The sequence below is a fragment of the Schistocerca gregaria genome, chromosome 2 (genome assembly GCF_023897955.1).
Source record: "Schistocerca gregaria isolate iqSchGreg1 chromosome 2, iqSchGreg1.2, whole genome shotgun sequence".
In the NCBI taxonomy this organism is placed as follows: Eukaryota; Metazoa; Arthropoda; class Insecta; order Orthoptera; family Acrididae; genus Schistocerca; species Schistocerca gregaria.
This window is the reverse complement of record NC_064921.1, coordinates 419,756,267-419,783,847: the sequence shown is the minus strand read 5'-3', so window position 1 is coordinate 419,783,847 and position 27,581 is coordinate 419,756,267. Positions and strand designations below refer to the sequence as shown.

At 44.4% G+C, this 27,581-nt stretch overlaps 1 protein-coding gene across 1 annotated transcript in view; it reads right to left on the bottom strand.

Annotated features, from left to right (window-relative positions):
* LOC126323780 (leucine-rich repeat-containing protein 15-like) overlaps nucleotides 1–27,581 on the bottom strand; it is a 108,484-nt gene that overhangs the window by 30,265 nt on the left and 50,638 nt on the right. Inside the window, exons 2-3 of the mRNA XM_049994781.1 lie at nucleotides 15,865–16,062; nucleotides 417–1,632 (exon numbers count right to left, since the gene is read on the bottom strand). Of these exons, the coding sequence (XP_049850738.1) occupies nucleotides 417–1,632; nucleotides 15,865–16,062 (1,414 nt within the window). The remainder of the gene's footprint in view (nucleotides 1–416; nucleotides 1,633–15,864; nucleotides 16,063–27,581) is intronic.

The window sequence follows — 27,581 nt, the reverse complement described above, 5'->3', positions numbered from 1 at the left end:
ACGATCATTACCAAACGACGCGCAAAAGAGATCTTTCACGCGTCTAGCAACACTTTGTTCTTTTTTTTTTGTTCTAATAAAACCCCATGTCATACCAAGCATGTGTGTCAATTTATACCTCTCTATCTACATTATTCCGTGGTTTATTAAGTTTTCAAATTTATACTGACTTTTTGATCACCCTGTATATGCAAATAAACTTTGAAGACGCGTAATATAAGAGAAGACTCAAGACTGCAGATCTCTTGGAAGAGATAATGACTATGATGTAACAGGAACCGCACTTTCGGACGGGCAATTAACAGCTCACAACGTACGAACCTCATAAGGCAGTAAACAATGTAGTGCCAATAAGGGTATTTCTTTATGAGCTAAACGCATATTCAGAGAAAAGTTAAGGCGAAGGTTCTTCTTACCATAAGGGTCGACCTCGGTTCCGTCTGCTGAACAGTGGAGGCTTCTGGTGACAGCATAGAGGTCGATCCCCGAATAGCGAGCCGGTTCGTGGCAGCGTGGCCGCTCGCTTCCTAGAGTGACAACACCCATGGACAGTAACTTCGAGAGTGATAAGAGACGGCAGTCACACGTCCACGGATTCCCGTACAACTCCACTGTGATAAGATCCGAAATTTCCGTTGGCAGTTCCAGTGTCTGCAGCTTGTTGTTGGCGAGGAACAAGTAGTGCAGGTTGGGCACGTCGGAGAATGTGTTCTGTGGGATGAACTCAAGGCGGTTGTTGAACAGTGCCACGATGGCCAACTTGTCCTTGTGCAGGAAAAGTCTCTCGTCCAAATATGTCAGCTGGTTGTTGTACAGATACACACTCTCTAGGTAGGGGTTGAATCGGAAGGTCTCCTCGTGCAGGTACGTGAGAGAATTGTCGCTGAGTGTGATGACTTTAAGATGATGGTTGTAGCGGAAAGTGTAGTGGTGTACGCTCTTCAGTGAACAGTTGGTCAGGTAGACTTCCTCGAGGAGCGAATTGTTGGCAAACAGTTCCGACGGGAGCTGGCGCAGAGGGTTGTGGCTGAAGTTGACCTTCAGCAGGTTCTTGTTAGCCTCGAGGAGGCGCTCGCTCAGAGTAGCCAGCTTGTTGCGCCCCAGGTCGAGAAAATTCAGTTGCACTAGCGGCTGGAAAGTATCTACTGCCACTGTTTCTATGATATTGTTGTCGATGTAGAGCACTTTGAGGTTGGGTGTGCTGGTAAACATGGTTCCGTCCAGAAACGGGATGTCATTGTGGGGCATGTTGAGCGTCTCGAGATTCTGGAGGTGTTGGAAGAGATCAGAGCGCAGCTTGCCCAGTCTGAGACCGGGCAGGAAGAGTGAGCGCAGCTGGGGAGTGAACAGGAATATCTGCGGGTCAAGCCACTTGAGCGGGTTGAAGCCGATGCTGAGCGCGTTCAGATGGCTGCAATGTTTCAACAGGTCCGTCGGCAGCGACTGCAGGGAGTTGTTGGCGATGCACAGCACCCGCAGCTCGGGCACGTCGCTCAGCATGAGGTCGGACGCTTGCGTCAGCCGGTTGGCCGTGAGGTACAGTCTCTCCAGCTTGGGTAGCCGGTGGAAGGCGTGGGCCTCCACAATCGAGATCTCGTTGTTCTTCAGCAGCAGGGTCTCCAGTTCATTCATCTGTTGGGAAACACAGACGTAGTTGTCGATTACAGTGGAACACAAACAACATAAGAGAAATACATAGAGATCAAACAGCCAGAATACAAAAAGAGATTAAACACATTTCAAACAACATCAACTTTCTGAAACTTCCTGGGAGATTAAAACTGTGTGTCGGACCGAGACTCGAACTCGGGACTTTTGCCTTTAGCGGGCAAGTACTCTACCAAACAAAAAATACCACACATCAGCAATAGCCACTCACCTGCATGAAACAAAGCACCATGTTAACAACACAAGTATCAGCATCCTACACACCCAACCAAAAGGTAGAAAACTAGACAGCCTTGAAACTCCAAATATACAAACACAAAAAAACAACCTGAATCAATATTAAACGATAACTGAGCTACCCAAGCACGACTCACACCCCGTCCTCACAGCTTTCATTCCGCCAGTACACCCTCTCCTACCTTCCAAACTTCACAGAAGCTCTCCTCCGAACCTGTGGCTAAGACATGTCTCCGCTATATCCTGTCTTCCAGGAGAGCTAGTTCTGCATGGTTCGCAGGAGAGATTCTGTGAAGTTTTGAAGGTAGGAGACGAGGTACTGGCGGCATTAAAGCTGTGAGGACGGGGCGTGAGTCGTACTTGGGTAGCTCAGTTGATAGTGCACTTGCTCATGAAAGGCAAAGGTCCCGAGTTCGAGTCTCGGTCCGGCACACCGTTTTAATCTGCCACTACGTTTCATATCAGCGCACACTCCGCTGTAGAGTGAAAATTTCATTCCAGAAACATCAACTTTCTACTCACCATCCAAGAAACAAGAAACATTGTAACAGTGAGCCCACAAGCACCTTGCCTTAGATCACAACCAAAGATACACAAAAATGGGACCTGATCAGGACTACAGTGAACTGTAGGGACAGCCCAACATTCAAGCTCAACAAAATGCTCTTCAGAATTCTCAAAGAAGCACACTCATTCAATAATGAGAGGACACTTAAAAACACAACAGAATTTACACAACATGTCAAAAACAAAGAAGTACTTGATGGAGCCACACTTGCCTCATTTGACATACAAAACCTTTATTGCTCTATGCCAATAGATCACACACTACAGATAATCAATGCCAATCTGCAAAAGCACAAAAAAATCCCTTCGACTCACATTGCTGAACTAGTGGACCTGCTTGAATTCACACTTTCACAAAACTATTTTAAATTTAACAATAAAATCTAGAAAAACAGATCGTCTGGCGATGGACTTCAATCTTTCCAGACTGCTATCCGAAATATTTATAAGTAACTTAGAAGACAAAATCCTGAATTCCAATCACCACCTTCTCAAAAAGATCATCTACTACTACAGATATGTAGATGATACCATCATTTTAATCAGAGGCATTAAAGGTGACATTAGTGAGTTGAATCAGTTATTCAACAACTGCCATGAGAACAGAAAATTCACAGCTGAGCACCAAACAGATGACAGTATAAATTTCTTGAACCTTACCATTAAAATAAAGAATAACAGACATCAGTTTGAAATTTATCGGAAGCCTACCACAACACACACTACATCCCACAATTGTTACCCCAAAGACCACAAAATGGCGGCATTCCGGCACATGATCAATAGAGCTATCCAACTACCACTCTCTGAAGACAAATGTGATAAAGAAATTGAAATAATAAAACAAACCGCTATTGCAAATTGTTATAACAGCTCCATGGTAGACACCCTAAAACACTCAATAATGGCAAAGCAATCACAACAAAAAAACAAAAAGAAAATATCATCTTCCATGTAATCCCTTTCCTAGGTAACATTTCATATCAGACTGCCAAAGTCTTCAAACGAAAAGGCATAAGCATATCCTTTACCACAGACAAGATTGGACAGAGGCTACCCCACAACGTCAGCACATGAAATCCACTTCATGACACAGATGTGTACAAAATTTAATATTTGGACAGTGACTGCTTCTACATAGGCCAGACAGGCAGATCATTTGAGATTAGATTCAAAGAACACATGGTAGCACTAAAAGACATACCATACATCAGCAATAGCCACCCACCTGCATGAAACAAAGCACCATGTTAACAACGTAAGTATCAGCATCCTACACAACCAAACAAAAGGCAGAAAACTAGACATCCTCAAAACACTCCAAATATACAAACACCAAACAAAACAACCTGAATCCATATTAAACGACAAAAAGACAATATTTAAAACAGTATCATCTCAGTTTTTAGCAACTTCCTACATCATTAAAATAGCACACAGACTCAGACACACACACACCCTTAGTATTTACCATAAATATTTAGTTGTTACCATGATAGCTGCTAAGAGTACAAGAGATTGACCTCATTCACATACATATCATCACACCAGCAGCTTGTACCCCTTATCAGCTTGAACCTATATGTACATCAACTACTGGCACAAATTGTACATCCATTTGCATGTTTTAAAGCATTAATCATCCTTCAGGCAGTTATTACATGTAACAGATATAATTTTAAGACCCCTTGCCATGTAAAGTTTGCTCTCATAAAATCACTCTTTCCACTCTCTCTCTCGCTCTCACTTTCTCTTTCTCTCCCTCTGCCTCCAGCCTTTCACATCTATCTATTAATCCCAATCAAAATTGTTATTTATGTATAATTTTACCACTGTAGCCAGTATGATTATTGTACTTAAAGTTTGCAACATTTCACCCGATTGTAAAAACAAGTATTTTAACATTTCACCCTATCGTATAAAGGAGTATGAAATTTAAGCTATTTTAATCTGTCGAAATGGGATTTATATACCACTTGAAGTATTTATTCTAACGCATGTATTCGACACTTCAAAACAAACACTTCCAAATCCCTAAAAAATCTATAATAATGTTACCATGTTTATTCTTTGTACTTTGCGATAATGTTTTCTCTTCTGCTATACGATCCTTGCATCCAATAGTTTCCAGGCGCCATATTTGTTTACTAAGTATGACAGTATACATGTGACGTGTTACGTCAGCGAAAGGAACCTGTGACCACTGGAGGCACTCTATTTTACTTATTTTATGTTTACCTTTGGATCTAAGTTTAATTTTTTGTCAAAAGAAACCCGAAACCATGTTCTGAAATAGTGTTATGTTTTCTCCACTAGACAGTGCCACAAGTTCCCCCAGAAAAAATCGTAACACAACACACACACAAATTCCATACTTACAAATGTAAATCCACCTGATGATGGAGGTTTAAACCTTTGAAACGCGTCGTGGCAAACAGTGACTGGTAACAATAAACTTGTTGTTTCATTTAATGCCAGCAACAGTCATTGTAAAGCCTAACCTAAAGTGTTCGCATTTAAAGGAACACAGATGGTTGCAAAACGAAAGCGTGGACTGTGAACAAATAATGAAGGTGAGAACGAAGGCTATCACGACAGAACTTCGAGCTTTCGACGATTTCCACCATCGCCATTGCCAGGAGCAACTGACTGTAAGAACTGGTGCTGTGGTTGCCTTAAAAGTCCAAAGACGGCTTCTGATTCGTCGGTACTTACGTCATGCTGTCGTGATGGTGTCATCCTCAGTGCTGATGGAACCACCGCTCCCATCGTAAAGTGAACATTGCGACGAATATCAATGGCTCCTCTCTGCATCCAGAGCTCGCTTACATGAAGAGCTACGATTATATCCACCGTCATGGTTGGAAGTTTTCTCACGCATTCTTATTTCTGCAATTTCTTTAATTATAATAGTCCCCTATGTGGTAAACCGGGACAAAAATTTTCGTTTCGTCAAACAGTATTTTATGCTTGTTTGTGAAGCTGTGCTCAGCAACAGCAAATTTTTCCAGTTCTCGATTTTTAACATGCTGGTGATGTTCTGTACAGCGATCGGAAACGGTACGGATGGACTGACTGATATAACTGCTTCCGCACTCATATGGGACGTTGTAAAAGCAGATGCTACCCCCTGTTAAGGACAGTTTCGGCCTCAGGATTCTTGGGTTTTATTACATCCCATGTGACTGGGGAAGAAGTTACATTGGTCAGTCAATCTGCACCATTTTGATCACTGTGCAGAACATCAACGGCATATTAAAAATGGAGAACTGGAGAAAGCTGCAGCTCCCTAGCACAGGTCCACAAACAGACATAAATTACTGTTTGACAAAACAGAAGTTTTGTTCCAGGCTCCCACATATTGGGACTCTTATAATTAAAAAGGTTGTGGATATAAGAATGTGTAAGAAAACCTTCAACATTGACGGTGGATATAATCGAGGCGGTGCTTGGAAGCGAGCTCTGGATGCAGAAAAGAGCCATAGTTATTTGTTGCAATTTTTAAGCTACGGCGGGATTGGTGGCGCCACCAGCGCAGATGTTGACACCATCTGCAACAGCAAGATGTAACTGCCGACTAATCAGAAGCCGTCTTTGAGCTGTATAAGCCATCACAGTAGCCGTTCTGACAGCCGTTGCTCCTGACGACGACGATGGTGGAAATTGTCGGAAACTCGAGGTCTTATTCTGAATTGACGCGACAAGAAATCCGAGAATGTTTTGGACAAAATACTTAACGTCTAGCAGTAAATTACACTCATACAGAGTATTTCTAAAATGAACTTTAAAAATGAGAGGGCTGGTACAGTGAGTCCTAACAAGCAAATTCCACATAGCAACTCATGTCCGCATCCCTTGGCTTTCAGTGCTACCGAGCGAGGTGGCGCAGTGGTTAGACACTGGACTCGCATTCGGAAGGACGACGGTTCAATCTCGCGTCTGGCCATCCTGATTTAGGTTTTCCGTGATTTCCGTAAATCGCTCCAGGCAAATGCCGGGATGGTTCCTTTCAAAGGGCACGGCCGACTTCCTTCCCCGTCCTTCCCTAATCCGATGAGACCGATGATCTCGCTCTCTGGTCTCCTTCCCCCAAAACAACCAACCTTTCAGTGCTAGGTGTCATTCAACAGCGTCTCGCGCCGCCGAGTAGGTAGGCATACAGCCTGCCATCCGAGTCAACATGGTAGCAGGTCTGCTGTGCAACGTTTTCAATTTCTTTGTGACATCAAGGTCGGAATTTCATGTCCGTTATTTGGAAACAGTTATAAAAACTTCTCCAAATTACGTCCTCCCGCTTGAAGGCACGTCGTGCAACGGTATCTGAGTGACTGTGGCACACTTTCAAACACCTCCGGCAAAGGGGGATTGCATCAAGGGCTACCATAATTCCCGCTATCAGCTCTTCATCCGTCTCGAAAAGTGTTTGGTAAAAAACAGTTTTCAAGAGTCCCCAAAGGTGTCAAAACGGGGCAATGTGCAGGCCACGCCACCGGCCAAATGCCCCCTATCTACTCGCAGTTCTCACCAGAGGTCTCATCCAAATGATTTCGCACCGAGTGAGCGACGTTCAAAGATGCACCATCATGTTGGCACTATTTGCGCTGAGCGGGGCATGTTCCAATAGCTCTGGAAGCGTTTCCCTTAATCCTCCATTGCTCGCTACACTCGACATCCACATGATTTTCCCGCTTTATTTTGTCAGAGTGGGCGGATTGACTTCGCGCCATTTTCAGTACCTTTCTGTTCTCTCTCCATCCATTAGTTTCAGCCATCATTGGCTTTCAGTCACGCAAATTGCACTGGTTATGAAGTATTATTATACTGTCATCCGGACGAGCACTAGTGCTACTATCTGAAACAAAGTAGTGTACATTACTTTATTGCTTTTCCTAGCTTCAGTACAACTTTCATGTCCGTAACTTTAGACGTATGTAAATCAATTACAGATTATTTGCTTTTTACTAGAATACTTAGCTATGAAAAAAGCAAATATTCGCCATGCATTTAGTTTGTGCAGTAAATGTGAAGTGCTAAAAACACCTAGGTGAGAATTTATCCAAGATCCTGACGTATGGTTGAAATAGCAGCATGATCTGAGTTATGAATATCGTGACTCAGACAACGACGACTGTGTGCATGACAGCGGTTACATTTCAGGAACGGGACAGGAAAAAATCGAATAGGTAAATGGAGGAAAGTAAACGTGCTACCAATGTTAGAATAAGATCTTATAATATTAGTACACATTTACCTGTATCCAAAAATGAAACTCTTACAACAAAGACGGAAATAGATATTACGAAGTTGTTCTTGAATGAAAATATAACATCCGTTATTGCAAAATGTACGAAAATTTAAATTAATGAAGTTCGTGTTACGTTTCTAGGGAAATGGATGATAAAAAAAGATTTAAAGAGATCAGAGCTTTTATTGGTTTGCAACTTCTGCGTGGATCTCGGGGATGTTCTAGAAAGATTTACCAAAGCTGTGGGGTATCTCAAAGGCAACGGACATGAATCATGCTACTTATGCATGAGTAAAACCCGATTCAGATTGTACTCGAGATGTCCCAGGTTTGATAGTATTCTTGATAGAGGTGTTGGCAGAAAGAATGACAAATTGGCTGCTATCTAGAGGCACTGGAACTGCTTACGAAAACTTGCCAAAATATTTATCACCTCGTGTTTACCGCATTACGTTTTAGTATTAAATGTATCGTATTTAAATAAAATACTTCTAAAATGATTCACATACACCGTTCAGAGAGTCCAGATGCACCGCTGATGTTCTGGATGACACCTGTCACCCGTGCGAGTAACCACGTCAGGAATTACTGCGCCACTAATGGAGGGTTAAGAAGGTTAAGTACCTTTTTGGCTTCAGTCGTCAGGAGACCATGAATGGACCACACAGTTTATTGCCTATCAGACCAGCCCAAAAGTTGATGGCGATACGCTCTTGGTGGCCACAAACAAAGACGACGTGGGGATTTTTCGGTGCCCACACGTGTTGATTGTGGCTTTTGGACATACCTTCCTTTGTAAGGGATGCTTCATCCTTAAAAAGTACGACGTGTGGGAAGTCAGATTGAATAATACACTTCTTCAAAAACCACTGGCAGAAGTCGATGTGACATAGAAAATGTTCTGGGTTAATCTCTTGAACTTTCTGAAGGCAGTGAGGGTGCAAATCATTTTCATTCCACACACGCCAGAGCGTGAAATGACTTACATTCATTTCTCGAGCAGCACTCCGCAAGCTTGTAGAGAGCCTGTTAGGCAGCAGTGCTAACGCCTCCTCTTCAAATTCTGGTGTACGCACTGTGAGTGCCTTCGCACATGTATCACAAAATGACTGCATCACGTTTCGATGTAGGCCCTAAATGCACATGCGCCATTACGGTGCCTTGTTAGTGGACAACTCTCCTCAAGTGCACCTGTCTCTCTTAGGGACCTGTGGATGGAGGCGAACGGGAGTGGATGAGACACTCGACAGTTCGGAAACTGCTGAACGCTCAACTGCTGAGCAGCGTGAGCATTTCCGTCCACCGCTCGTAACCACAATGCACGTCTACTCTTTCACTGCAAGAGAAGCGCTCCATTTCCCGTTCGCTCCGCGCAGTACCAGACACAAGAGTGTCCCCATTTGTTGATACACTGACGGAGGGTGAACCAGACTGCGCAATGTGCACAGGTGCCGCCATTTGTGCGACATCATTTCAACCAGGCGTCTGAACCGCAAAAAACAACGCGTTCGCGTCCCAGCAAATGCCGGAAGAAACTCCACGGTGTTGTCCCGCCTGCTACCATTTCAACTCGAACGCCGGGCTGTATGCCTACCTTCCCGGCGGGGCGCGACGCTGTTAAGTGCGGCCTACAGTCGAATGATAAGCGATGCGGACATGCGTTGCTTGTTATAATCCATTCTACCAGCCTTATCATTTTTTACATTCAGTTTAGAAACACTCATCCTGTAGATACGATGGAACACATAAAATATTTGCAGCTATTGTGGGTTCTTTTTCATAACCCCAATCGAGCGTGGTGGAGCAGTAGCTAGGCATTGGAATCGCATTCTAATGGAGCGAGATTCAAATCACCGTCTAACCACTTAAATTTAAGTTTTGCGTGATGTACCTAAATCGCTTAAGACCGATTTCCTTCCCTCTCCTTGTCGATTTCGGACTTGAGCCCCATCTCTAATGATCTGGTCTTAGCCAGGGCGTTAAATTCTTACCTTACTTCTTACTATCATTTATTTATCTGTAGCGCTTTCTATAGCACAGATAACATCAGCTGATACTCTGTGACATGTCAGCACTTACACTCATTCAGGATGTCACATACACTACTGGCCATTAAAATTGCTACACCACGAAGATTACGTGCTACACACGCGACATTTAACCGACAGGAAGAAGATGCTGTGATATGCAAATGATTAGCTTTTCAGAGCATTCACACGAGGTTGGCGCCGGTGGCAACACCTACAACGTGCTGACATGAGGAAAGTTTCCAACTGATTTCTCATACGCAAACAGCAGTTGACCGGCGTTTCCTGGTGAAACGTTGTTGTGATGTCTAGTGTAAGGAGGAGAAATGCGTACCATCACGTTTCAGACTTTGATAAAGGTCGGATTGTAGCCTATCGCGATTGCAGTTTATTGTATCGCAACATTGCTGCTCGCGTTGGTCGAGATCCAATGACTGTCAGCAGAATATGGAATCGGTGGTTTCAGGAGGGTAATACGGAACGCAGTGCTGGATCCCAAAGGCCTCGTATCACTAGCAGTCGAGATGACAGACATCTATCTTATCCGCATGGCTATAACGGATCGTGCAGGCACGTCTCGATCCCTGAGTCAACAGATGGGGACGCTTGCAAGACAACAGCCATCTGCACGAACAGTTCGACGACGTTTGCAGCAGCATGGACTGTCAGCGCGGACCGTGGCTGCAGCTACCCTTGACGCTGCATCGCACACAGGAGCGCTGCGATAGTGTACTCAAAGATGAACCTGGGTGCACGAATGGGAAAAAGTCATTTTTTCGGATGAATCCAGGTTCTGTTTACAGCATCATGATGGTCGCATCCGTGTTTTTCGACATCGCTGCGAACGCACATTGGAAGCATGTATTCGTCATCGCCATACTGGCGTATCACCCGGTGTGATGGTATGGGGTGCCATTGGTTACATGTCTCGGTCATCTCTTGTTCGCATTGACGGCACTCTGAAAAGTGGATGTTACATTTCAGATGTGTTACGACCCGATGCTCTAGCCTTCATTCGATCCCTGCGAAACCCTACATTTCAGCAGGATAATGCACGACCGATGTGTTGCAGTCCTGTACAAGGCTTTCTGAGTACAGAAAATCTTCGACTGCTGCCCTGGCCAGCACATTCTCCGGATCTCTCACCAACTGAAAACGTCTGGTCAAAGGTGGCCGAGCCACTGGCTCGTCACAACACGCCAGTCACTACTCTTGATGAACTGTGGTATCGTATTGAGGCGGCGTGGGCAGCTGTACCTGTACACGCGATCCAAGCTCTGTTTGACTCAATGCCCAGGCATACCAAGGACGTTATTACGGCCAGAGGTTGTTGTTCTGGGCACTCATTTCTCAGGATCCTTGTGCCCAAATAACGTGATAAGGTAATCACATGCCAATTCTAGTATAATATATTTGTCCAATGAATACCCGTTTATCATCTGCATTTCTTCTTGGTGTAGCAATTTTAACGGCCGTGGTGTATATTATTGGCAAATATCGGGATGGTGTTGCTAAGGAAAACTCTTATTAACATACGGAACAAAACAATTTTAACTGGAGAAATCGCACTTAAAATATACAAAAAATGCAACTCTTATATTACATCTGCAAGCATTTTGAGGTGTATAGTTCGTAGGCATCCAAGGATAGATCCGCAACAGTGAAGCACTGACTACCATCAACTTGAAAAGAATTTCAAGGGGAAATCATGAATTCTGACCAAAGTATGCGTTACCAGGTCTCATAGATACTCCACACTGTTCTCTGATGTAGCGTAACCAAAACAGTTGATGTGTCCTCACAAGAAAAAGTCTCTAGGTAGAGAACCACTTTAGCATTTCCACTTGACACGGTTTAGAGAATTTTAGAATTCTTATAAGACAACATCTGTAGTTGAATGGTTAGTGTTGCTACCTTCGGGTCGGAAGGACTCGGGTTCAATTCCCAGGACCTCCTCACACTTTCTCAGACCTCCTTCCACTTTACAGCCAGTTATTTCACAACTAGTGTCATAGTGTCAATGGTAGCTTGGTCAAAGGCACATGTGACCTTAATCCAAATGCAAGCAGACGGTTCCCAATGGTCACTAACGATACAGCTGCAGCAACATATGTCTGGATTTCGATCGTGGATGATGTTCGGTCGGTCACCGCTTCTCTCACAATATATCGAACTTGAAGTGCGTCTGTACTATGCGGACGTCCACAGCTTCGCCCACACGTGTGAGAATTTTCCAAAGACCACTGTTGAAAACAGCGACACTCCAATGATATACTGCTCAACAAATGCACCAGTCCGTCGGTAAGTCCATCCAGCTTCCTATAGGCCCACAACGCAACTCCCTTCAAATGGTTGAATCTGTTCAACAGCAGATCGTACCCGTCGGTGGGCGTGACTATTTCCTACAATGAATGCTTCAACGACTGTTCACCTCTAAATTCACCACAGTAACTGCCTATAGAATAAAAACACAAGGTGCGCACTAGGCTTCCGAAACGCCATCCGATCGCCGATGACCGTGATAAATGCATCACTAACTCTAGAAGCCATCAGTATGCACATCTTACACCACTGAACAGAGTCGCTGAGGCGGATACATTTTTTTCTGTCTGTATATATCATCAGCATTCTCTGAATGGAACCCAACTGACATATAATCTGGACCGGAAGATTATCCCTTAACGATTTAAAATGTTTCGACACACCAGAGGTATTTGCTTTCATCAGATGCTCTTCATTAGAGATCTGGAATATTTACTATATCTTCTTAACGGGTGATGGCTGAAACAAGGTGGTTATAATAAGTGGACTAATAATGGTAAAGAGAGCTTTCCTCACTAAATGAAACATATGAATATCACTCATCCTAACCTGAGATACAAAAAATTGAGTTCATACTTCTGGAGTAGAGCAAAGTATGAAAGCGAACCAGGAACTGCAGAATAACCAGGAAAGAAGAGAATCCAAGCGTTTGAAATGTGATATTACTGAAGATAAAGTGGACTGATGAGACAACAATCCAGCAGGTTCCCTACAGAATCGGCGAGGAAAGAAATCTGCGGGAAAGACGGATAAGAAGAAGGGGCCGGATGGTAGGACATGTGTTTGACAGAGATTGGAATATATTCAACGAATAATCGAAGAAAATGGGAGTTAAGTGTTACTCAGAGGGAAGAGGTTGGCACAGGAGGGGAAAACGTGACGAGTCCCCAACGCCAAGTTGAAGTGTCAACAAGCCCAAATACACTACTGGAAATTGAAATAAGAACACCGTGAATTCATTGTCCCAGGAAGGGGAAACTTTATTGACACATTCCTGGGGTCAGATACATCACATGGTCACACTGACAGAACCACAGGCACATAGACACAGGCAACAGAGCATGCACAATGTCGGCACTAGTACAGTGTATATCCACATTTCGCAGCAATTCAGGCTGCTATTCTCCCATGGAGACGATCGTAGAGATGCTGGTTGTAGTCCTGTGGAATGGCTTGCCATGCTATTTCCACCTGGCGCCTCAGTTGGACCAGCGTTCGTGCTGGCGTGCAGACCGCGTGAGACGACGCTTCATCCAGTCCCAAACATGCTCAATGGGGGACAGATCCGATCTTGCTGGCCAGGGCAGTTGACTTACACCTTCTAGAGCACGTTGGGTGGCACGGGATACATGCGGACGTGCATTGTCCTGTTGGAACAGCAAGTTCCCTTGCCGGTCTAGGAATGGTAGAACGATGGGTTCGATGACGGTTTGGATGTACCGTGCACTATTCAGTGTCCCCTCGACGATCACCAGAGGTGTACGGCCAGTGTAGGAGATCGCTCCCCACACCATGATGCTGGGTGTTGGCCCTGTGTGCCTCGGTCGTATGCAGTCCTGATTCTGGCGCTCACCTGCACGGCGCCAAACACGCATACGACCATCATTGGCACCAAGGCAGAAGCGACTCTCATCGCTGAAGATGACACGTCTCCATTCGTCCCTCCATTCACGCCTGTCGCGACACCACTGGAGGCGGGCTGCACGATGTTGGTGCATGAGCGGAAGACGGCCTAACGGTGTGCGGGACCGTAGCCCAGCTTCATGGAGACGGTTGCGAATGATCCTCGCCGATACCCCAGGAGCAACAGTGTCCCTAATTTGCTGGGAAGTGGCGGTGCGGTCCCCTACGGCACTGCGTAGGATCCTACGGTCTCGGCGTGCATCCGTGCGTCGCTGCGGTCCGGTCCCAGGTCGACGGGCACGTGCACCTTCCGCCGACCACTGGCGACAACATCGATGTACTGTGGAGACCTCACACCCCACGTGTTGAGCAATTCGGCGGTACGTCCACCCGGCCTCCCGCTTGCCCACTATTCGCCCTCGCTCAAAGTCCGTCAACTGCACATACGGTTCACGTCCACCCTGTCGCGGCATGCTACCAGTGTTAAAGACTGCGATGGAGCTCCGTATGCCACGGCAAACTGGCTGACACTGACAGCGGCGGTGCACAAATGCTGCGCAGCTAGCGCCATTCGACGGCCAACACCGCGGTTCCTGGTGTGTCCGCTGTGCCGTGCGTGTGATCATTGCTTGTACAGCCCTCTCGCAGTGTCCGGAGCAAGTATGGTGGGTGTGACACACCGGTGTCAATGTGTTCTTTTTTCCATTTCCAGGAGTGTATATGCTGCATCTGTTGATGTGTGATTACGTTAGCTGACGTCTGAATAAATATGGATGTGGGGCCCGAACCGACGCACTACGTTTATCTCCTGTGAGAATTAGCTTCCTGCTGTAGTCATTCAGTAACAGTCAACAGTATCACTCGAATATGGCGTATAAGTTCTCCGTCGAAATATTATCAGGTTTTAGCAATATCACTTACAACAATGGTTACCAACCTGTGGAGCGCGCTGACCTGGGTGTGGAAGGTCGAGGGGGGGGGGGGGGGCGAGAGGGGGGGGGGGCGGCTGAGCGATTTATAGGAAGGGAGAGCACTCAGAACAAAACAGAAACATGCGGTCAGGGAGGTCAAAAACTTTATATTCTTATAACAGTAGCGAATGCATTTTTTGTAGGGTTGGCATAATCGGCACTGCCTGGCAAGTCACCAGGTTACTGGTGACAACGCAATCTTCAGTCTGCCCATGCTTAACTCAGTAGTACGCCTGCTGTGCTCTGTATAAGTAACTAACATTTTTGTCGGTTTTGTGCAATGAGTGAACGTTTCTGCTAAACGAAGGTTGTATAATCGAGAATATATTAAGTATGGGTTTATGCTTACTGACTGGCAGTGAAAATCTAGCAAGATCGCCCTTCACAACTGATATGTGTGCACCTCCAGATGAAATAATAGAGGCTGCAATTGAAATGTGATTCATGTACCTGACAACTGTTTCAACAAATGAGGTTGGAAGAATTTTGGGCCAGTTCACTTCCTGTTCATCCAGGAGTGGCAAAGGAAACCTTAAAAGTTCTCGTACAGTTCTCATCTACATACCTGTATGAGACAGGATTCTCGACACTAGCCATCATGAAAACCAAACATCACAGTTGCCTGAACGTAGAGAGTGGCACTCAATGTGCTTTAAGTGGTTTGAAACCAAATATTCAATAGTTGCTTATAGAAAACCCGTTTCAACTGTCTCATTGAGTTTCTGAAATTTTCTTGTGACTTTCATTAGAAAAAAAACGTTAAATTTGAAAATTGTTGTTCAAGTGAAAACAGTATCATTAGGCATTCAAGTAAGACGTTTCCATTTTGGCTACCTAGTCCTCTGAAACACTAATGGGAACACTATTGGGAACCACTGACCTAATGCAACGCCAAAGTAAATCAATATCTCATAAACAGTGTAACGTGCGGATCCTGGAAGCCTCAAATCAGTATGTATTGGTCTCAAACATTAAATTTTTATCTGTATCATTGTTATTGTTGATCAATGATGACATAGTCTCATACAGGTAACTCCATGAATTTTAGGAACAGTCTAAAAACCACTTTTTCAGTTTGCTTTGTTCAGAAAAGTAATGTCAAAATAAACCTCGTTTGAAAGTTCCCCCCTCCGCTCCCTCCCCCCCCCCCCCCCCCCCCCGTCCGCCCAATAACGAAAACTGAACAAGAAAATAAAACACTGACCTGACTGAAGGTGTTGGGGCCGACAGACTTGAGCTTGTTTCCACTAAAGTCCAGCTCCGTGATGTGCTGACTTACGCAGTCAGGGATTCTGAAAAGTCCGCGGCCTGAGCAGTTGGCTGTCAACAGCCCGCGGCTACATGGGCAGTCGCGGTAGTACCACGAGCAGTCACCAGGGGTCACCAGCAGCGCCACCGCCGCCTGAAAAAAAGTTTGAACACACGAGTGATAGCACTGTTTATTGGCGACTTTCATACAAACGGTGTTATCACATGTTATGTCTATATTTGTGACACAAGCAGACTAATGACTGTGGGACGTTCTACAAACAGTAAGGTGTCTTGTTAAACAAGAAAGAATAGGCTTATTATGTTAATGGAGAGCATCACATTCAGGCCTTCAGGCTAGTTCCGAGAGGATGCTGGGCGGGAGGGCGAAGTGGCAGTAGTGAGTGCACAGAGTACTCTATCTCTTTTGTTCTACCCATGGACTGTAAGACATTCAGACATCGCGCAAGATTCCCATCTGACAGGTGTCAACATTTTGTCAATAGTGCGTGACGTAATCAAGGCATAATGTACATTATGAATTCGCAGATGCATAATTTCATTTATATGATTTTAAATGCATACAAAACCGTTTGTACATAAACGTCATATTTCTTGCTTCACTGCTTACGTTTCATGTGGTTAGAATAATTTTGATATTATTTGGCATGAAACAATACAAATCTTGACATCTTGGGTTGTCGGCAGGGTACCAGCTAAGCAGAGCCTGGGATCCGGCTCTGGAATTGTTAAAGGAGCAACGGGGCCAGCTGCAACACTACACAAACAGAAGAACCAGAGACATGGAGATGGAAAACTAGCCCCTGACGGGCCGTCAGGCGCACCAGACCGAAGATGGAACACCCAGAAGTGAGACTGGTGGGCGCGGACCGCAGAGGGAACATCCAGAGCCGCAGCGGACCAAAAACGGAGCGGCAACGCTCCAACAGGTCGTGGTGAGCGGGCGCGGACCGCAGGTGGAACGCTTCGTACCCCCGACCGTAGATGAAACCCCCAGAAGCGGGTTTGGTGGGAGCGGACCGCAAAGGGAACACCTAGAACCGCAGCGGACGGAAAACGGAGCAGCAACGCTCCAGCAGGTCGCAGGGAATGGGCGCGGTCCACAGAGGAAGAGCCTGCAGCCGTTGGTGGAGGGGGAAGGCCATAGGCATAAATACTGACCAGGTCCACTCGAGGAGCAGTCTCAGGTCGCACCTGAGGAAGGTTACGAGCTACGTGACCGAAATATCGTGCAAGTACGACGCTGATATCCGGCAGAACACCCGACAACCCAAGATGTCATTAGATCGCCGGGAAAGCCTGAAGAGTTAGCATATAAGTCTTATTTTCACTCATTTTTTTCAAGTTTATGTAAATAATTTGTATCAATTAACTGAAGTATTTATTTAATTAGATTCTTTGGCTGAAAATACACTCCTGGAAATGGAAAAAAGAACACATTGACACCGGTGTGTCACACCCACCATACTTGCTCTGGACACTGCGAGAGGGCTGTACAAGCAATGATCACACGCACGGCACAGCGGACACACCAGGAACCGCGGTGTTGGCCGTCGAATGGCGCTAGCTGCGCAGCATTTGTGCACCGCCGCCGTCAGTGTCAGCCAGTTTGCCGTGGCATACGGAGCTCCATCGCAGTCCTTAACACTAGTAGCATGCCGCGACAGCGTGGACGTGAACCGTATGTGCAGTTGACGGACTTTGAGCGAGGGCATATAGTGGGCATGCGGGAGACCGGGTGGACGTACCGCCGAATTGCTCAACACGTGGGGCGTGAGGTCTCCACAGTACATCGATGTTGTCGCCAGTGGTCGGCGGAAGGTGCACGTGCCCGTCGACCTGGGACCGGACCGCAGCGACGCACGGATGCACGCCAAGACCGTAGGATCCTACGCAGTGCCGTAGGGGACCGCACCGCCACTTCCCAGCAAATTAGGGACACTGTTGCTCCTGGGGTATCGGCGAGGACCATTCGCAACCGTCTCCATGAAGCTGGGCTACGGTCCCGCACACCGTTAGGCCGTCTTCCGCCCACGCCCCAACATCGTGCAGCCCGCCTCCAGTGGTGTCGCGACAGGCGTGAATGGAGGGACGAATGGAGACGTGTCGTCTTCAGCGATGAGAGTCGCTTCTGCCTTGGTGCCAATGATGGTGGTATGCGTGTTTGGCGCCGTGCAGGTGAGCGCCACAATCAGGACTGCATACGACCGAGGCACACAGGGCCAACACCTGGCATCATGGTGTGGGGAGCGATCTCCTACACTGGCCGTACACCTCTGGTGATCGTCGAGGGGACACTGAATAGTGCACGGTACATCCAAACCGTCATCGAACCCATCGTTCTACCATTCCTAGACCGGCAAGGGAACTTCCTGTTCCAACAGGACAATGCACGTCCGCATGTATCCCGTGCTACCCAACGTGCTCTAGAAGGTGTAAGTCAACTACCCTGGCCAGCAAGATCTCCGGATCTGTACCCCATTGAGCATGTTTGGGACTGGATGAAGCATCGTCTCACGCGGTCTGCACGTCCAGCACGAACGCTGGTCCAATTGAGGCGCCAGGTGGAAATGGCATGGCAAGCCGTTCCACAGGACTACAACCAGCATCTCTACGATCGTCTCCATGGGAGAATAGCAGCCTGCATTGCTGCGAAAGGTGGATATACACTGTACTAGTGCCGACATTGTGCATGCTCTGTTGCCTGTGTCTATGTGCCTGTGGTTCTGTCAGTGTGATCATGTGATGTATCTGACCCCAGGAATGTGTCAATAAAGTTTCCCCTTCCTGGGACAATGAATTCACGGTGTTCTTATTTCAATTTCCAGGAGTGTATAATCATTGTCACCTCTTTGCCACTTGATTCGGACAATAGTGGTGAAGATGAGTCGTGTGAATTTGTTTGTAAAGAGTAGGCATGTTTTGCAATTAGTTGGAGTTTCTAGCTCATGGAAGCAGTGGGGAGTTATTTTTTTTTTCAGCCAGTTGTTTGAAGAGTTTAAGTATATAGAAGTTAAAAATTTAACATCTATAATCATTCGTAATTATTGATCCATCGAACTTCTACAATCCTGTTAAGTTTCACGTTTCTTCGTATAGGAAAGGAGACAACAATCGTACTCTGAAAACAACGAAGTCAACGTTTACCAGCTAAGTACCATCTACAGAAACTAATTAATGTGAGAATGTCCACTTTTAAAATTCTGCAAATTGAAAGACTTCTACAGTCAGATTTTTCAATAGTAGTTTGATCTTTTATTGAAAGTGGACATGTTACAAGTGTGACTGTAAGAAAATCGAGTTTCATTCGCACAAATTTCAATTCACGGCAAAAAGAATACTATCTTCTCTATAAAAAAATAATGACAACGTGTAATACCAGGCACTTGATCCACAGGGAACGGCCTTCCTTCTTTTGCGAATTGTTCACCCCTCCTCATTACTGAGATGGCTACTATGAACAGAACAAAGGAAGGTGAGAAATGAAACAAATCTTGTGTCGCACAAGTCTTCTTTATTGCTTTCTTCCACCTATTGCTAAGATGCTGGCCACGAAGCACATCTGTACTCTTTGAGATAATCAAATCCCCTTTGTGTAATTAACAAAAGCTGAAGCACTATTTTGCTTCACGTAACCCAGCACCCAAACTTTAACGACAGGAGCCTCTTTTGTGCAGTACCCTGAAACAAACGAGACAGGTCACTTCAGTTGAGCGCGTAGCGTATGGAAACAAAGTTCGACGCTAAATGGATGGCTGGAAACTTAGTAGAGAGCGAACGTTACGACTGAAACTAATGTGAACTCAAGCCAGTAGCCGGCCGGAGTGGCCGAGCGGTTCTAAGCGCTACAGTCTGGAACCGCGCGACCGCTACGGTCGCAGGTTCGAATCATGCCTCGAGCATGGATGTGTGTGATGCCCTTAGGTTAGTTAGGTTTAAGTAGTTCTAAGTTCTAGGTGACTGCTGACCTCAGAAGTTAAGTCCCATAGTGCTCAGAGCCATTTGAACCATTCAAGCCAGTGGCAATGAATATAGCCTAAGTCGTCTTAAACACATTCAGGGTGCGAATAGAAAGGTGTAGAAAGTAAGCAGAGTATTATAGGTTTGCAGACAGAGGTCTCAGCAAGATGTGAAGTGCCGACCCAGCCACCAGGGTGGGCTTTTATTTCCTGTAGCATGCCAAACGCAGTTCCCATGAAAGGTGTTGCAACTGCGAGAAGTGGAACAAACTTTACACATACAATATCACTACCACTCTCTGCGTCTCCCTCCATATCGCTGGAGATGGAGTGATGGGATATTAGAACTTTTGTAGCAGGGAACTTTGGTGATTTTTACATTATGTAAGAATAAAAAGTACCAGTCTGTTCGCATCGAATATCACACAGTTTAACAACGGTTCCTCCCCAGCAACCATGGACCTTGCTGAGCTTATGTATCTCAATATAGATAACAGTACCTTAAGTGCAGCCACAACGGAGGGATATCTGTGGAGGTGCCAGACTATCCTCTGGGTTCTAGAAGAGAGGCAGCAGCTTCTTTAATAGTTGTAGGGGAACAGTATGGATGATTATCTGGTCATATAAGATCAGGCAGCATGGGCTCGCAGTGCTGGCACCACAAACGGCCGGAAACAAGAACTGCAGGCGTTACTTTTTGCCAAGAGCTTGTAGCTCTACTGAGTGGCATACTTATGATATCCTCTTGTCTAAAATATTCCGGAGGTAAAGTAGTCTCAATTCAGATCTACGGGGGACTGTTGATGAGGATGTCATCACCAGGAAACACAAAACTGGTGTTCTATGGATCGAGCGCAGAATGTTAGATTTCTCAATCAAATGGGTAGGTTAGAAATTTAACAAGAGAAATGGATAGGTTAAAGTTATATATAGTGGTAAATAGTGAAATGCAATGCGGGAAGAACAGGACGTCTAGTCAGGTCAGTACAGAGTTATCAACACAGAATGAAATAGAAGTAATGCAAGATTAGACCTAATAATGAGTAAGAAAACAAAATGTAGGTAAGCTACTGTAACAGCATAGCGAGCGGTATATTGTGCCCACGATAGACATGAGGCTGACACTCGCCACAGAAGTACGAGTTTATATACCAAACAGCTACGTAGATGACGAAAACACTGGAAAACTGTATGATGAGGTAAAAGAAATGATCCAGTAAGCAAAGGGAGACGAAAATGTAATTTTTATGAGCGACTGGTATTCCGTAGTTGCAGAAAGAAGAGAAGGAAAAAATAATAGGTGAACATAGGTTGGGGAAAGGAACGAATGAGGAAGCCACCTGGTAGAGGTCTGCTTAGAGCACAATTTAATCACCGCTAACACTAGGTTTAAGACTCATGAAGGAAGGTTGTATACGTAGAAGAGGCCTGGAGATTCTGGAAGGCTCTAAATTGATTAAATAGTGGTAAGATAGAGATTTCGGAACCAGGTCTGGAATTACAAAACGATTCCATGGTCAGACATGGATCTAACCATGAACTATTGGTCAAAAACTGCTTATTAAAGCAAGAAATTGCACCTAGATAGGAATTTAAGGAGATGGGATCTGCATATACTGAAGGAACCAGAGGTTGTTACGAGTTTCAGAGGGAGCATTAAGCAAAGTTGGACTGAAACAGGGAAATACATTCAACGGAAGATGAATGGTTAGCTTCTAGATATGAAATAGGAATGACACCAGAGTTTCACATAGGGAAAAGTCAAGACCTAGTAGAAATTCCTGGATAACACAGGAGATACTGAATGTAATCTAAGAAAGAAGAAAATAAAAAGTCCAGCATGTGAAGCAGACGAAAGGAAATGCAAGGCTGCAGAAGCGTGTATAACTAAAGGAAAGATAGTATTGCCTACAGGAAAGTACATACAGCTTTTGAGAAAAGAGAAGCAGCTGTATCAACATCAAGAGCTCAGGTGGCAAAGAAGGGAAAGCTAAATGGTGGAGGTACGTTAAGATGAGATCTGAGATATTGAAACGTCCCCTTAGAAAAGTTAATGAATTACAGTGCTGATAAACCTCACACGTTATTTGATTTTTAAACAACTGAGCAAAACTGAACGTACTCAGAGATTTCTCTCTTTACTTATTCTGATCATCACTAAACTGACACACAATATTGTTTTAGAACAACGCAATCTGACTTTCAATAATCCCTACAAAAGAATGGCCCTGACTAACAATAACCTATACCTTTCATGAATCACTTACCTCACAAAAATCTTCGTTACTCGAACTACTGCAATACAGCGTGCGCCAATACTGCCAGCTGAATAAAAGATTCTAAATACTGAAGGCACTAACTACTGATAGGCATAGCTAGCAAATGAAAGATTTTGATGTAGAACAAACAATGTATTTACCTTAATAATGTTCAAAAGTCATTATATATATATCAGCTCATGATAGCCAATATTACAAATTTACTCTTTCTGATGCACACACGTCCAGATCGTCCGCTCTCAAAATTCTGCCATCTCCCTCCCCACATCCACCACTGCTGGCGGCTCACCTCCAACTGCGCAACGCTACGCGCTGATCACATCTAACTGCCCAACACTACAATAGCAAATATTCCAACAGTGCAAACCAGCCACAGACTGCACACAGCAGAGTCAGTGATTTTCATACCGAGCGCTACGTGGCGTTACCAACACAAAAACCTAAACAGCCTACTTACAATATGATGTTGCGGGAAAAATTTGATAGAGCGCTGAGAGTTCCAAGCTGAAAAAGGTCCCTGGACTGAAGTCGACATTCCCTCAGAGTTATTGAGATCCTTGGGACAGCCAACCATGATAAAATTATTCCACATGGTGTGTAACATATAAGACAGGTGAAATATCTTAGACATAAGGAATAATGTAATGATTCCAGTTCCAAAGAAGGCAGCTGTTGACAGGTATGAATTCTACTGAACCATATGTTTAATAAGACTTGGCTGGAAAATACGGACACGATTATTTACAGTAGAATAAAAAAAGAAGTGGTAGAAGTTGGCCCCGAGGTAGTTTAGCCTTGACTTCCCAAGAAATTTAAGAACGTGCGAGCTAACACTGTCTCTACGAATTACCCTACAAGAGAGGTGAGGAAAGATAAACCTACGTTTATAGCATTTGAAGAAAGCTTTTGGCGATGTTGATTGGACTACACTCATTACGATTTTGAATGCAGTGAGGATTAAATTCAGGAAGTAGAAGATTATTTGTAACTATTACAGACACCAGACTGCAGCTATAGGATTCTAAGACATGAAAAAGAAACTGCAGTTTAGAAGAAACTGGAAATAGGGTTGCAGCCTACCCCGACGTTATTCAATCTATAAACTGAGCAAGCTGTGAAAGATACGAAGGAGAAATTTGGAAAGGGAATTAAAGTTCAGAGAGAAGAAAAAAATGTGAGACCTGAAATGTACTTCAGTAACGAATACGAGCACCCATGAGCTGTATAAGGAAATGACGACAATGAAAATCTGTACCCTACTGGGACTCCCACTTTACGCAAGTCGCCGCCTTAACCGTTATGACTATCTGTGCGCGATACAAGACCACAGTCTAACTTCCATATATCGTCGTTCCTGGGTCACAAGCTGTACTCGTACGAAGGTTGTGTAATTCCCGTTCAGGGGTGGACATTTAAATTGTAAGTCGCTGCCTGGAATCGGCGGGTAAATACGATACTATAGTGCCTGTGTCGCTAAGAACATGCATGCATGTATTTCATTTGTTTCATAAAGGTTGTAGTCACCTCAGTGCCCGTTCCTTCGAACATGTATACACCTGCAAAGGAACAATACATTGTTCTTGTTAACTACACAGGCATTGCAGTACCATATTTATGCGCTGATACCAGGCAGCGAATTTCAATTAAAATGTTCTCCAGTGAGCAGGAATTACATAAGGTGCGCACGTGTACAGTTTGTGATGCAGGAACGACAACATGCGGATGTTTGGGTGTAGCCGCGGGTCGGGCACGGGTAGCCAAAGCGGTTAAGCGGGGAATCCGGGTTCGAATACCGGTTCGGCACAAATTTTCACTGTCGCCATTCCCTTATACAGCTGATGGATGTTCGTTTTCGCTACTGCTAATGCATTAGATATATTTCGTAACAGCTGTAGTGGCCGCAGTACCTTTTCCTTCAGACATGCATGCATGCTCATCGTCCTTCTTATCAAAACAGGCACTGTAATACCGTAAACATCCGTAAGGTTTCCCCATGACAATGTAACTCTGTCAGAGATAGCAAAGAATTTGGAAGAACAATTAAACAGAATGGACATTGTCTTGAAAAAAATGTTATGAGATTGACATCGACAAAAGTAAAACATGGCTAACAGAGTGCGGTAGAATTAAATCAGGCGATTCTGAGAGAAATAGAGGCACTAAAAGTAGTTGATGAGTTTTGATATTTGGGAAATTGCGCCCAAAGTATAGAGGTTATAAAATGCAGATTGGCAACAGCAAGAAAAGCATTTCTGAACAAAAGAACTTTGTTTTCTGCCTTACGGCAGGTCTTGTCATGTGGGAAGCCTCGTCAGAGAGATATACCGCAGAATAAAAGATGGAATAAGTGTCCTGTGACCCTACATAGCGTTTGTTTCGTCACTAGAAATAAATAACTAATATAATAAAGGTTATTGGTGATAGAGTTTATACATGTCGCCACTCCTAACTTTATTGTGGTTCAACCTGATGACTACTTGGTAGAGAAGGAATATCACGTTTAATGTGAATTTCAGACCATAATGCCTTTATACCTTCTTCAAGGTAGCCAATAGAGAATAGAATCTGTCTCTCCCTGTCAAAAATCATTGGCAGAAGTTGGAGTCGAAACCAGACCATGTGTATATGAATCTACCAGCAACCCAACTTTTTTTTCGGTCTATCCATTTTTTTTAACATGCTGCAAACCACTTTTTTTTCTTTTCTTTTTTTTAACTTGCGAGCGGGGGAGGCAGGTGGCGGCAAGGAGGGCAGGGGTCAATTAGTCCGAGTCCTGGCCACAGTGCCGCCGTCATACCTGTCACCACTCACATTGATTGTAAAGGAACATTGTTTTTTTTTTATTTTTTTAAAGCATCAATAGGGAATTGGAGCCAGATCATTCAGCTGATAAAGAAACGGGTGAAGGTTTTAGAGCTCGAACAGCTATCCAATACCTGTTCTATTAAATGCAATATGGAGCATATTACCGTACTTGCGACGGTGATCCGCGTAGTGTCTAATTTTAATATATTCCGTTTCCATGTGTAACAGAAATTAGCTGTAATCGTCGCCCGTCAGCCGATTGAAGACATGACTTGTATAGTGGCCCAACAGCCATATGACGGCATTATTTTTTGGTTGGCGGAAAATATTTGACATCCGGTCTGTGCAGTAAGTTCTTGTCTATGTTATTTTCAGAAGTCTTAGTTATAAGGGCGACGTTTTCACGAACCCATTGCCAATTGCGCATTCGGTGACTGCAAGTATATCTGTGGGGAACAGTATCCACTTGGTGACAATCTGAACAATGGGCTGTGCCGCTTAGCCCAATCGCATGCAGGCGCTCATTTCTCCTAATAATGTTGTTGACCGTTTTGTACCATGTCGACCTGACCAAGAACGGAAGTACACTGCTGCTGATGTTCGCCCACAGGACATCCCAATTGACACCAGTATGCTTTTGTTCGATTTTATTCTTGCCCTCATATTATTTCCTGTGCTCCAGAATATCCTTGGCAGTTAAGGGACGATGTTGGAGAAGGACCTCGCTCCAGTAGCTCTTATCCAGGTAATATGTGCGGATGTGGGAGAGCTGGTAGTCGATCATCTGCACATTGATCGGCGTTTCTACGCTTTTCGGCGCGTCTGCCTCAAACAAGTTTGCCGTAAGGGTGTCAGAGAAGCTTATAACCATCGACCGTGATGTGAGAAGGAATGTTCATTTTTACTTCCATGTCCACTTATCTAATCCCATTGAAACATTGTAATTTGTAGCGAGACGACCACTTTTCGTTGACAATTTCTTTAACCTCACCAAATTTAGAAAGTGCATCTTTAATTTTAGCATTGTCAATCTCTATGGGCAAGTTAAGTACTCGAACTGTCTGAATCGAGGTATCGGCACGTGTTACCTGTAACCATACTAGTGGTGCCGTCGCGATGAACAAATGGGACTTGTTTGCCGATTTTTTCAAGAAGTCGATCAACTGTTACTGGACTGAGAAACTTGACAAACACGCAATAACGATCAGAATATGAACAGAGCAAACTTCTTAAAATCTGATAATAATTTAAACGTTAGGAATTCGTTTCTCAAAGTATTGGTCAATAGCATAGCCTTGCGTGGGTGTGAAACGCGGACGATAAGCAGTTCAAGCAAGAGAAAAGATCTTTTTGAGGATAAAGATTAGATGGTTAGATCGAATAACAAGTCAGGAGGATTTTTCTCTGTTGTACTGCCACTCGCAGTGGCGCCATGATTCAATTTTTCTTCGTTAATTATAAAAACGATTGCTACCTGTACTCCATCAGACGACATGCCTTAAACTGTAAGTCGATATTGTTTCCTTCTAGTTAAAGTTGTCAATTCTAGATAATCAAACGGAACGAACATTGTTTTTTTTCTGTACCGTGTTAAAATTTCTGAGTGTTTGGAGATGAAGTACGGCGGACTGGTATGTGAGGCATGACGGGATACCTCAGCGGTAGGTCACAAATGCAGTGTTTCGTGTTGGAATCGTGATACAGTACATAGTTTCAATTTCAGGATAGTTAAAAAAGTGAACTCTCTACAGAGTTAAATGATACTATTTGTAACACTGGTATTGTAACTAAGAATGCAAAACAGGAAAAATGTTTCCATTACTTGTAAATAAAAAATGAACAAATAGCAAACTTAGAGCACTGAAAGTCATTCGCCTTTATCCAGAGTCACAATCAGCTGCTACAAGATATATGGGTGGTAGCCAACAACTGGTGTCTGTTTACAAACAAGAAGAAATTACGAGATCTGCCTGTAAGCAAATGCTAACGTATCTCTGTGCGCAGATGGCCGTGGAGTGGAGGACTTTCCGACTGATCATGGCCAGTGCCGTGGAATTTTAGAACTTCGCCGTCACTGGCGTGCTCTTATCAGCAAGGCCCTGCTTGGACCACGTGTTCGCTGCAAGCTGGGACCCGACGAACTGCGAGCTTTGGTGCTGACGTTGCCGTCCACGTGACACTATGCGCTCTTAACGAGTTGAAAACGAGAGAACGAGGTTATATTTCAAAAATTTATATAAGCTCGACGAAGTATTGAAGCGATCTTTGACATTTCTTGTTTTGGTTTGTTTCTTTTTTTTTTTGCTTTTTTAAATTTTTTTCCTTTTTATTGGGGAGATTGCGTTTTCTAGAGCTATATGATAAATCAATACTGTTTTAATATCTTTACTACAACATCCCTTTGTTTCATACGTGAATGGAGTGGGTAGAAACCGTAATAAGTGGTGCAATGGGACGTACTCTTTGTCATACACTTCCCAATAGTGGAGTTTAGATGTGAATGTACATATCAACAATTTTCAAATAAAATCTGAATTAAACATTGACAGTTTCAATTTTGCTACAAACAGTTCATTTTTAAGTAACAGGGTAGGGGCCAACAATGTAGA